Genomic DNA, 12,035 nt, shown 5'->3' with positions numbered 1-12,035 from the left:
TAAAACGTTTTATGTTATTCAATTTAATTAGTAATTTGATGCATAATTGTACTGTATATAATATTTGTAATTTTTAAAGTTTTGTTTAATAAACTATAAGTAATAGTATTGTAAAACAGTTAAGTAAAACGTTTTATGTTAATCAATTTAATTAGTAATTTTATGCATAATTGTACTGTATATAATATTTGTAATTTTTAATGTTTTGTTTAATAAACTATAAGTAATAGTATTATAAAAAAGTTAAATAAAACGTTTTATGTTATCTTTTTGTGATATTTTGTCGACTGATTTTCATTCAAACAGAAAGTATTGTGTTGGAATTTTCCATTTTTTATATTTACACTAGTAATAATAGGTAATAAATATTCGGCAGTTGACACTATGGGCATTGTTGAGATTGATTTGAAATGTTTCCAATAGAACTCTCCACAGCTAGTCTACAAAAGTATACACATCACTCTGGGGTTTTTCTAGTATTATAGTAACTCCCGCAGTTTTTAACAGTGATACCAACTCCACAACGCGTATAGTTAATTTTCCCCCAAAAATATTCTTATCGATTTTACTGGTATTAATCGATTAAGAAATACAATTGCAACAAAGTGCTCACAAATTATACATCTAAATCTTTAAAAAAAAAAAAAAATTTGCTGCCCGGGTTAATAAAATATACCATAACGCGCGTTTTGAATCAACATGTACTGAGTACAGGTAAGTACACAACGCATATAAATAAACAATAAACAGTCATTTCTTTGGATTTCAACAAGGCGCACGTATGTTCAGCAAACAAAACTGAAACACAGGGTGTCCATAATATGTGGTTCGGTCGTTGACCTTATACCTAGATTTTTTTGATTTTTTACACTTTTTAAAAACACTACCAATTAAACGTATTATAATATGAAAACAGCATCTATAAAAAAAAAAAATGCTGCTAATTTTGTTTAGATTTCAGATATCTTACGAAATGTTGTACCACTCTCCATTGTGTACTTCTACTGTTGTTTTATCTTACTGGAACCAATGTGACGTTTATAATAATAATGAAAAAAATCTGCAAATTTGGTACCAGTTCAAATTCGACATTTTTTTCTCTCAATGTCATGCCATGCCATATTTTAAATTAAAAATATTGATTTTTCTTAAGCGTGTAACCGTACAGGTATCTAATTTGTGCAGTAATTTGTATTTAAAACAAACTTGTACCGTACTAATAGCTATTTCTATAATAATTAAACACCTAATTATGAAAATAGTAGGTAATAATCAATTATTTTGTTCAAACCTTTATGATTTTTTTAACACTTTTATGACACATTGGCCGGTCCAGAACTAGTTTGGAACGAACGACACAGACATCAGAGTCCAAGTATAGAAATATGTTTGGATATAATATAACATAATATTATCAGCTCTTCAAATCCCATTCTGTTCTTGGATTTAAAACGTAGGATGGATATAGGACTTATTTTGGCTTATAGGTACGGTGAAACACTTTTAATGACATATTACATATTACAACGTTATGATATTTTATTAATTAGGTATTTATTTCAATCCAATAACCGGTTACAATATTGTGTATGTGAACAATAATTAATAAAAACTGTCAATAATGATACAAGATTGAAATGAAATCATTCTACTACGATGGGTATGCAATTGAATTTATCAATTTCTGAAAAAAAAAAAAATATTACATAATAAAAACACTTTACACACTTTGACATTTTTAAGCTGACCGTGTCACCGGTTTTCATACCTTTTTGTTTGAAATTATTACTTTTGATGAACATATGATTACCTTCTATTGTGATTTTTGAATCTCCGTTGACGTCAATCGCACGAAGTTCGGCTGGGTTAAATTCAAAGTGAATGTTTTCCAGGATAGTCTGAAGGTTTTCTACACTTATGAAATTATGTCCACCCGACATATTCTGGAGCACTTTTGTTTTCTCTTCGTTGTCTACAGGATGGCTCATCATGTTTCTAAAGTCGGCCAATCTCATTTGACCATCGCCTACGAATACAAGAGCGTTTAATAATATTATTGTTTTGCCAGTTTTAAAGCCATTTTTGTGGTACACGAAAAGCCAATAGACACATTAAATGCCTGACAAAATTATTTTTTCCCAGGTTATTGCACGAGTAGACTATTTGGTTTACTTAAAGAGCGACAATGAAGTGAATACTGCAAATTTGCTAAATCAAAAGTAGGAATAAAACACAATTCAAATTGAAATATAAAAAAATGCAATAACCTTGAAAAGTGGCTGTTAAGCTCAAATATGTTTACAAAATTTAAATCGGACCATCCTAAGTAGGAGTAGTTTTGTCAGGTATTTAGATCTAAAAAATTCTCTATGGGGACTAAAATACTGTTTTTTGATTTAGCTATTAGAAAATTAGTTATATTTATCAACAAAAAAAAAGTAAAAATATAAACGCTTATGGTAAAATTAAAAAAAAATCGTCCTTTTAGAAGATAGTACATTTTATAACTAGGACAAAAATGTTTGAAATCGGTTCGGTAAACATTTTTGAAAGTGAATTCGCTTTTTAATCTTTAACTGAATAAAATTGTTTCCTAAATTATCATGCTAACTTAACTTGACAAAAAAAATTGTTGCATTATACTCTGTATTATACTTTATCTCAAATTTATTCCATAGAACAATTTTGTTTTTGAGCTTTATATATCAAAAGATCCATATAATAACTAATAGTGCATATTAATAGTCATAATAACATATATTATATTATAACTAAAAAAAAAAAAATTAATAGATATTTCTTTACATCTTTGTGGTACTAAACTACAGTGTTTGTAACAATTCGAGTATTTAGTGCTATTTTTTTGGGGGTTATGGAGAAATAACAATAATTTACAATACCGACAATAATTTAAAGTTATTTGTCGTTATAAAAACATACCTATAAATGTAATTTTTTTTTAAAATGTTCGAGTATGTATTTTTTTTCATTATTTCTAACGCTAATCTGTAAACCCTTAGAGACTAGGATGATATAAGTAAAAAAAAATGTTAAGCACTCATAATATGAGCCTATATTATAGGCTGCAGCAAGCGACCCCCACAAGAGAAGCCAGCACGAGCCTTAATATTGTAACTATTATTATAATTTTTAATTGTTCAGTATAAGTTGTTTATATAAGTTAGTTTTAAGCGCCTAGTAATTGTAGAAAAAAATAGTTATGAGCTGATATTTTAACAAAAAATATTATAATGTACACCGATACCGTTTGGACTATATTCCCGCAACCTGGCTTCCACTTGGTTGTCTGTCAAGTCGAGTTCCATCAATGTTAATACTTCCTTCAGTTCCTGTGCGACAATGGCGCCATCGTGGTTTTGGTCATAAACATTGAAAAGCTGGGCCAGAGGATCTGCTACCTACATATTTTATGGAGTACAGCATTTCTTTTCACGTTTATTATAATTTAAAATACACATAACGGTCAATAATAATTGAGAGCTGCTGTTACCTGTGTCGGATCCGTGAACGCCATCTGGGCCAAAAGACCTGAGATATATAAAACTGTGGTGGTATTTCTTAAGAACATTTTGTTGCCAAAAAAATAATAATATTCGACTTAAACCGAGTGAACTTTTATTCGTCAACGATCAAACGGGTATTATATAACCGTACAAAAGTATATGCGTGACGACATTAAATTTTCGGTGAGCAATAAAAAACGAACACTTGATTACACTGCCTTTGAAATTTACATTCTTTACATTGTTGTTACGCACAACAGTACAATAAATGATATTTATTAAAATAACAGCGGTTGTAGCCGTGCAAATAATACAACGCGATAATTATTGACAAAGTGTTTCGATATCGGATTGTGTAGTTTCGACAATACGGTTGGGATTGAATAATAAAACAAATATATTGTGTATGAGTGGATTTTCCAAATGCCTGGTGCTTATAGTCGTATAAAATCAAATATAAAACAAATTTCAAACAATTCTGAATTTTAACATAGAATATACACAAGATTCAATTAAAAAAAAAAAAAACACCATCTCAGTCATAAGACAAGCGAAAACTCTGGATAATTTCAATTAACATTGCAAACAATACTTATGCAGAAAAACAGTTTTTTACTAGTACCAATATATGTACATAGAAAGGTTAATTAAAAAAAAAATATCATTCACCACAACAATGACACGCGAGTAACATTGAAAAGTATATCATTTGTGTGTTGAAGGGTAATTATAATACTTTATTATTTTGTTAAAATATGTATTAATACATATTTATTAGATAATTATTAGAACTTTTCTTTGAGAATTTTTCTATTAAAAATAATTATATCAATTTTTATCGGAAAAAAAACTATTAATAAGGTAAAAATTTAGAGTAACTTCAAAAATGTTTAAAATTATCTTTCAACACTCAAAAGATAGGTACACTTTTCAATATTACTGAATATAATTTTTGTAGTTTATTAATGAGAGTTTTTTTAAAAAAAATTACCTACATTACATGAATATTATATAATTAATTAAATATTTATATTTTAAGTAACTTATTAAATCAGTCTAATATTATATTATCAAATACTAATAAATTCTAGTAAAATAATGTTTATGAGTTCTCTTTAGGTAAAAAAACTATTTTATTCAGAATATATATATATATATATGTTACTAGATCAAAATAATTTGTTCTGCACAAATAACTTATTGTTGGCAACCATAATGAAAATTGTCCAGTTTTTTTCGGCTTATGACTAAGTTGGTGTATTTTTAACTAACTAAGTTTTGTTTTTATTAAATTTAATCTTGTGAATATTCTATGTTAGTGTCAAAATTACTCTTATAACGCAAAGTGGTATTGCGTTGTGTAACTAAACTAAACTAAAAAGTTGTCGGTACTAAAATTATTTTGTTTTATGTTCTGCTAATATAAAAAACCAAATATTCGACTTGGGCGATGCTATTATATTGTGTAAATTTGTTGTAAAAAACACCTAAAGTACACGACCACGTTACTTAATGACTAATTATTATGATATTGAAATGGAAAATTGAAATGTGCTTTATAATAATATTCTTAAACAACTTATTTTTGATGTAGAGTCTAGATCAACCTCCAAACTAGTCTTCAGACCTCAGTCTTAACATTTTACTACAAGGATATCGTGGGTCCAGAAACAAAAAAATAAAATAAAAACCCCAATGCTGAAAACAATACATTTTCAGATACACATAGGAGATAAAAAAAAAAAGATTATTCTTATTTCTTAACGTTGTGTTACATTTTAATTGACAACAAAGCCGATATTTTGAAACGAGACAAAATGAAGTATGTGAATTTTACATAGAATGATCAATTATGAATTGTAATAGTATCGATAACCTGCTAAAATACAGATATACTGTACTACCCTTTAGTTAAGTTACCATTAGACAACAAAATAATCCATACATTTTATTTTCTAATAAAAGAAGTATGAAATATGTCGTTTTTAATTTAATAGTGAGTATGAAATTGTACAAAAAAAAAACCAACAACGTAAATCCTATAGCAATAGATCGGTTAAAGAGTTTACCGTCGGAGGCACACGCGACAACACAAACTTCTCGATACGTAAAAGCGGTTGAAACTAAATAGTTAAAAGACAGGATAAAATTATTCAAATATATCGTATATAAAATTCAGTACGAGAAAAAAAAAAGCTTAGTATATTATCACATTTTAATATTGTAAGTTAACAAACACAAGAAGTATAAATATTAATATTATTTTTTAGGTGTAACGCTGTTAATGTTTTTTTTTTTTTTTTTTTAGTGAAAATAATATAATCAAATATTATTAATAATAATAATAGTAATAATTAGGTAGGTACATATATATACTTAATATTAATATAAACATCTATAAACTGGCTGTAAACAAATGATGGAAACATGTACACAGTTATTTTTGCGGTTGTCGCATCTTTCGTTATAGTCATAAAAAAAAAAAAAAAAAACAGACACTATGGCTAATGAAATATTTAAACATTTAAATATTAAAATATATAAATCCATGTTTATAAATATTAAATATGAATTGAGAAAAAAATATACTAATGATGTATTAAAATTGAATAAATATTCATTTTTTTTGGTACGTAAGACACGATACGATAAACGGAATTACATAAATTCTACTAACGTAAAACAGTACAATAAAAATAAAAAATAAATAAAAAAATGTAATATGAAATATTCTTTGAAAACATCTCTAAGTAGTATGTTACGCAGTTGTTGTTTTTTTTAAACAAGAAAAAATTAATTATTTAAAAAAAAATACTAAAAAAATACAAAAATTATAATGTTTACGAATTGGCACAATGTTTTAACAGATCTTAAAATACAACTATAATAATTATAATAATGATAAAAATAATAAACAAAAATACAAAAATAATAGTTATAATACAAATTAAAAAAAAAAAAAAAAAATACAAATAGCTGTAATAAATTAATAAGATCTATTAGGGTTGGGGTTAGGTACTAATAAAAAAAAAAAATTATATTTTTTTTTCAAAAAAATCGTTAATCTTCGGTGTTAGTTTTTTTTTTTTGTTATTATTATTATTATCATACGACTTACTAATATTTAATTACAATAGAAACCGTTAGGAAAAAAAATTTATTTATTCATCTATTTAAAGATTTTATTATTTAATACAATTAAACGCGGTTTTTTTTTTTGTTGCAATTTTTAGTTCATTTTTTTGATTAAATGCCATTTGGGTTGTTTTATTCGCGGCTTCGACACTGTGATCGCACACAACGATAATAAGTGTCATTTTTTTACCGTAAAAAAAAAAAAAATGTATAGAGAATTTAATAAAATAGAAAACAACGTAAGCTCTTTAATTGATTACGCAAAGCCATCGTACTTTATCGAGTTCATTTTTTTTTCTCAATGCGTTTGAAATTTTTAAAGATTCGGACGTGCGCTTATCGTACACGATAAAGATATAATGTTATTCATTTAAAAATAATAATTAAAAAGGTTCGCGAAAACCCGACAACAACGATAAAAATATTATACAACGAAGAAACCTGCGAGATAAAACGAGTAATTTCAATATAACTATACTAGCTCTAGTATTTCACGAATAGTTTATAGTTACAGTACAATTACTTACAAATATATATCATGTATATACTTATATATATATATTATATTAGTTTGTTAGGCTTGTAAAGGGCTTTTTAGATAGTAAACACAAAAAAAAAAAAAAACAAATATACATACACATAATATTAACAAATATTAAAATATTTTCAAGACAAACATTTTAAGACAAAAAAAAAAAAGTAATAATAATAATAAACCGTTTACAGGGTTGTTCTTCAATATAAAAACAAAAAAAAAAAAAAAATGTCGTCCTCCACCTTAAGTTATTTTTTTTTTTAGATTCGATAAATTTATAGTTAAAAAAACGACACGTGGACGACAACATATATTTGTAGTTTGAGTAAAAAAATGTGCAAACTTTTTTTTTTTTTGTTTATATATATATATTCTTAATAATACATTTTTTTTTTTTTTTGTTTTAATAAATCACACAACGGACATACAGAAAATAATAATAATAATGATAAAAAAAAAAAAAAAAATCGAACTTAATTAGATAACAATTAAATACACAACGAAGCTGCGTAATGGGAAATTTCACTTTCTTTTACCCACTATAGTTTTTTTTGATGATTAATTGAAATTTTTCATATAATAATAATAATAATAATACAAATACAAATAATTTATATGATATAATATAGTTTTTCCGATTACAAACGCGCGTTTAGGTTTTTTTTTTTTTAACAATTCATATTAATAACTATTATTAAATAATTATATTTATATGTATATATATACTTATTTATATAAATGTATAATATATTTTCAAACATTAATGCTAAAAGCGGAGCGTAAAAAAAAAAAACCAACATTAAAGACTCGTTTAAACGAAAATTGTTAAGAAATACTTTGCCCGTACCGCAAACCTAACCGAAACACACAAAGACTGTGTTTTATTTCTATCCTAGTGTTTTGGGTTTTTTTTTTTTCAATGTATTTATTTTTATTATATCATAATAAATATAGGCGATTATATTTTAATTTTGTTTTCGTTAAATTAAAAAAAACAATTTAGGCGAAAAAAATTAATCGGTTTGTGTGTGCAGCATCATGTTTGGTCGGTGTTTTTTTAAACCACTAGTGTCATGTCTTTTTTGTTGGGATAATTCACTTTTTTCCCCTGCCACAGACTGTTGTGTATTGTGAACGCGTCGATCGTGACCGTCAGGTGTTTGGTGTGCACTTGAGAAAAACATTTTCCACCCGAATTGTACCTGCGGCGAAAAAAAAACAAACAAACATTGAAGTCAGCAGATAGTCATTATTATAAAATGTCAATAAAATCACCAAAATCGACGTTTCGACGCTTGTCTGTAAAGGTGGAAATACAAAAACAGATAGAAGCATTGTACTCCACTCCACCAAATGACAAATGTTTTTAAAAATGTATACTTAGTATATTAGGTTGGGTAGTCGTCTGTCTGACTACAAAGTGTAATTTTTCCCTTTGGTTTTTGTTTAATAAAAACAACAAAGTTGGACTACAGATTCTTGAGAACGTTTTGTATATGTTACAGCCCCACATAAGATCTAAATATTCTGGCTAATTTTCACACTTTTTAGTATTGAAAGTTTGTTTGAAAATGGGAAGTAAAATAAAGTTTTATTCTATATTTTCGGTTTGGTCAACGTTAATCGGTATTATACTAATGTCTTAAGAATATTCCATACAAATTCGACCATTTTTAAAAAAGTTACAGAGTGCTGTTAATTTAAGGTGTAAAATATGTTAATTTGTTGGGTGATTTTTTAGGTGCTACACGAAGAAATCGGTTAAGCAGTTTAGAAGGTATCGTGGGTCCAGATACAAGAACTAAAAATAAATAACATCATTGTAAAAACAATACCTTATATAAAGGTATAAAACTTTTATTATATTATAACTAATACTTCAGCTCCACACCGAAGCTAAAATACAATTAGACGCTGTAACTAAATAAAAGTTTTCGTGGGATCAATATACATTAATTTGGATGTTATGTTGGTATTGCTAATGTAGAAGAAGTATTTTGCGGTAAAATACTTTTATTTTTCTGCAAAAGGTACTATCTAATATTTTATTTTTGTTTTTGTACTAAAAGATTCCATCTCTAGAACTATTTGATTCCAAGTTTGGTATTATACATTTTCAACTAATGAGCCGATATAAATATAAATTATTTTAACGTCCAAATCGAATCGTTTATAAATATTCAAATTACTTAAATACTTAATTGGCTCTCCTGAAAAATTACACATTCACACATAGAACTTTTTGGATCCAAGCCATATTTTTTTTTAACTAGTTAGTCTAAATTTATCAAGTTTATTGACCAAAAATTTAAAAAGTCCATTCTTCAAATTGTAGGTATGTATTTGATATTTTCCAACTTAAAATTACAGCGCTCTAAAACATTTTTAAAAACCGTCCAATTACTTTCGAACTTGTATGGATATTCTTTCAACAATGTACCAAATCAATAAACGTCGACAAACCAAATAATTATTATCAAAAGCTTTTTGCCCAGAAGTGGTAGACACGTTTTTCCTTTAGGTGTACTACTAAAGGTCTGAAGGTTCACATTCAGTGTCATTTGTGAATAGAGCCGATTCGACTGGCCAGTGAGAAAATTGTGCTTACTTGAAAAACTTGTCGAACATACGATCGGTAACGACCCGCGGCCCGGTACCGTACAATTTCATGATCTCTTCGGTCTCCGGGTAGTAAAGGTAGAGGGCCCGAAACTGGCAGCCGGTGTCCCGGAACAACACCAGGAAGTGTCTGGCTTCGGACCTGTTGATTTCTTCCAGCACACGTTTTTTGGACTCTCGGTTGACAACGCCGGGAAACACGCAGTACTCGACAGCGTTCAATATGATGCCCCGATTGGACTTGGTCACTGGTTGCTTGTACAGCCTTCGATAAACCAAACAGAAACCGATAAGAACAGTGTAAATAAAAACACAAAACAATAATCTCATCTCTAAGTGTCGACTGAACACATACCGTGGTCCGCAGTAGTCACTGCCAGTCTCGCTGGCGGTATCGTCAAACTTGCGGCGGATGGGTAACGATCCCGGACCCGAAGGCGACATAGCTCTTCTGGGCGGCGTGGCACGTCCGAGTCCAGAATCCGTGTCGCCGTACCGGTACAACAGGCTGTCTTGATCGCAGCTCGAACCTCCTGCAAAGATTAAAATTAACAACTGTCTCAATAAAAAAGGAAAAATTAATTTTTTTTTTAGTATCTATATATTAAAGACCGATGGACAACGGAAAAAAAGTTAAGATGCGATGGTTACGCAGTAGACCGTATGTTAATGGTTGAAAGATATCGTTAGCTATCGTTGATTATTCATGTAATTTCTGATCAAGATAATAAATTATATTCACTCTTGAGAAATTCATTATTTACTTTAATCGTTAAACAAAACCGACGATTTATTTTAATTGTGATTATAATTTTCAACAATGGAATTTTAGTATAAATAAGAAATCTAAATTTGATGTTATTTTTTTTGTTTTAAGTCACAAAATGATTGGAAACGGGTACTTGAAAAATAATAGTTTTCATATCGATGAATGATATGTATACTATTTAAACGTAACTAATTGTCTTGTTATTGATGAAATTTTAAATCTTCATCGAGTCAATTTTACCACCAAGTAAAATATTATTTAACATTATAATTGTTAGTTTTATTACAATGTATCAATTTAGATAGTAATATATATTTGAATAGTTATTTTAGTAAATAAAAATTGTTTTTCCGAAATACAAAAAAAATAATTGGATCGTTCCAGCGGTCGTTATGATTATCGCACCAAAGACAGGCGAAGAGTGAAAACCGTCGAAGAAAGACGATTAAGAGATAATGCAATCGAGATGAGATACCACCATCCACCGTCCGGTTCCACCACCGTAATTCTACAGTTGTGTTAATTGTTATAATCCTTTAACTGTATGCAAAGTATTATACGACATGCTTTTGTGATTTAGCGCCTTCACCAACTTTGCTGTTTTTTGTTGTTTTATTTATTATCTTACCATACAAATTCATCAGAGAATTCGATTTACGTGGTGCGCTATTGTAGTATCCATAATTCGATTTACGCTTTGTTCGGTCCAAAGAAGAATCTGTAAAAACGTTTGCCAAACATGCTACCAAAAAATTGCAACAAAAACAAGAAAACTACTTCCTAAATTACGTTACTTGTTGTAACGCGACAAACGACGGATAAGTATTTGTTTTAAATTATTATTACTATTTTTTTTTTTTTTTTGTCTATCGTTTGTACAATATATTTCTCTTAGTTGTCGACATAAAGTTAACATGGATATGTATATGAAATATACTTCTTTTTAAATAAACAAATATTCCCATTTGTGTCTACATAAAATACACAATATATTTACACCGATATTCGACCAACGGCTAGATTACCCGCGACAATCACAATAAAACATTTACTATCGTAAACGAACGGCCAACACACATTTTGTCGTCTACAGCAATTGCTACACGGGCAAAATATACATCTAGCAAGCGGTGAAATCGATAAATACATAATATGTTTACAACCGATAAGCGGATACTACAAATTAATAATATTAATACAGACCTCGAGAATTTTTATACGATCCGTGACGGTCCAAAGTTCTTGGCGTGGTGAGTTTGCTCTCATCGGTCATGTCTAAAAAATTAAATAAATACACAATAAGCGACAAATAGGCCAAAAAAAAGGTAATACAACGCAAAGCTGTGGCATTAACATTAATTTTATCGGTTGTGACTTAAGAATATTATGGTAGTATAAAATTTAGAAATTATACCAAGGTTAAATGTTTTAATAATAAGTTTGTTGTCAAAAC

At 28.1% G+C, this 12,035-nt stretch overlaps 2 protein-coding genes across 4 annotated transcripts in view; both read right to left on the bottom strand.

Annotated features, from left to right (window-relative positions):
- Window positions 1-1,541: 1,541 nt before the first annotated feature.
- Window positions 1,542-3,737, bottom strand: LOC126845248 (uncharacterized). Its single transcript, XM_050583869.1, has 4 exons — window positions 3,512-3,737; window positions 3,266-3,419; window positions 1,811-2,026; window positions 1,542-1,684 (listed from the first exon to the last, which is right to left on the bottom strand). Exons 1-4 carry the CDS (start codon window positions 3,587-3,589, stop codon window positions 1,644-1,646), a joined length of 489 nt encoding a protein of 162 aa, XP_050439826.1. The 5' UTR covers window positions 3,590-3,737; the 3' UTR covers window positions 1,542-1,643.
- A 4,355-nt stretch (window positions 3,738-8,092) lies between these two features.
- Window positions 8,093-12,035, bottom strand: part of LOC126845226 (patronin) — a 39,662-nt gene continuing 35,719 nt past the window's right edge. For 2 of the 3 annotated variants that reach the window (XM_050583821.1, XM_050583824.1), the window contains 5 exons: window positions 11,786-11,857; window positions 11,211-11,300; window positions 10,169-10,346; window positions 9,803-10,078; window positions 8,093-8,396 (listed from right to left, as the gene is read on the bottom strand). In XM_050583821.1, coding sequence (XP_050439778.1) covers window positions 8,252-8,396; window positions 9,803-10,078; window positions 10,169-10,346; window positions 11,211-11,300; window positions 11,786-11,857 — 761 coding nt within the window. In that variant the 3' untranslated portion in view covers window positions 8,093-8,251. The remainder of the gene's footprint in view (window positions 8,397-9,802; window positions 10,079-10,168; window positions 10,347-11,210; window positions 11,301-11,785; window positions 11,858-12,035) is intronic. The other variant, XM_050583822.1, reaches the window with a different exon arrangement.

This window comes from Adelges cooleyi, unplaced genomic scaffold, assembly GCF_023614345.1.
Source record: "Adelges cooleyi isolate 19-005CV unplaced genomic scaffold, UGA_ACOO_1.1 ACOO_flye_CR_arks_rails_tigmint_CR_PRNA_724, whole genome shotgun sequence".
Taxonomy (NCBI): Eukaryota; Metazoa; Arthropoda; class Insecta; order Hemiptera; family Adelgidae; genus Adelges; species Adelges cooleyi.
The sequence above is the reverse complement of the archived record's forward strand: the minus strand, read 5'-3'. Positions and strand labels throughout refer to the sequence as shown.

Bases quoted from the DNA above. Each gene is read 5' to 3' on its own strand.
- LOC126845248 (XM_050583869.1), bottom strand. From the start codon at position 3,589: ATGTTCTTAAGAAATACCACCACAGTTTTATATATCTCAGGTCTTTTG. The intron at 2,027-3,265 runs GTATCGGTGTAC...TTGTATTCGTAG, and splicing joins GCGGGAATATAGTCCAAACG to GCGATGGTCAAATGAGATTG. The intron at 1,685-1,810 runs GTAATCATATGT...TTTTTTTTTCAG, and splicing joins TTCAAAAATCACAATAGAAG to AAATTGATAAATTCAATTGC.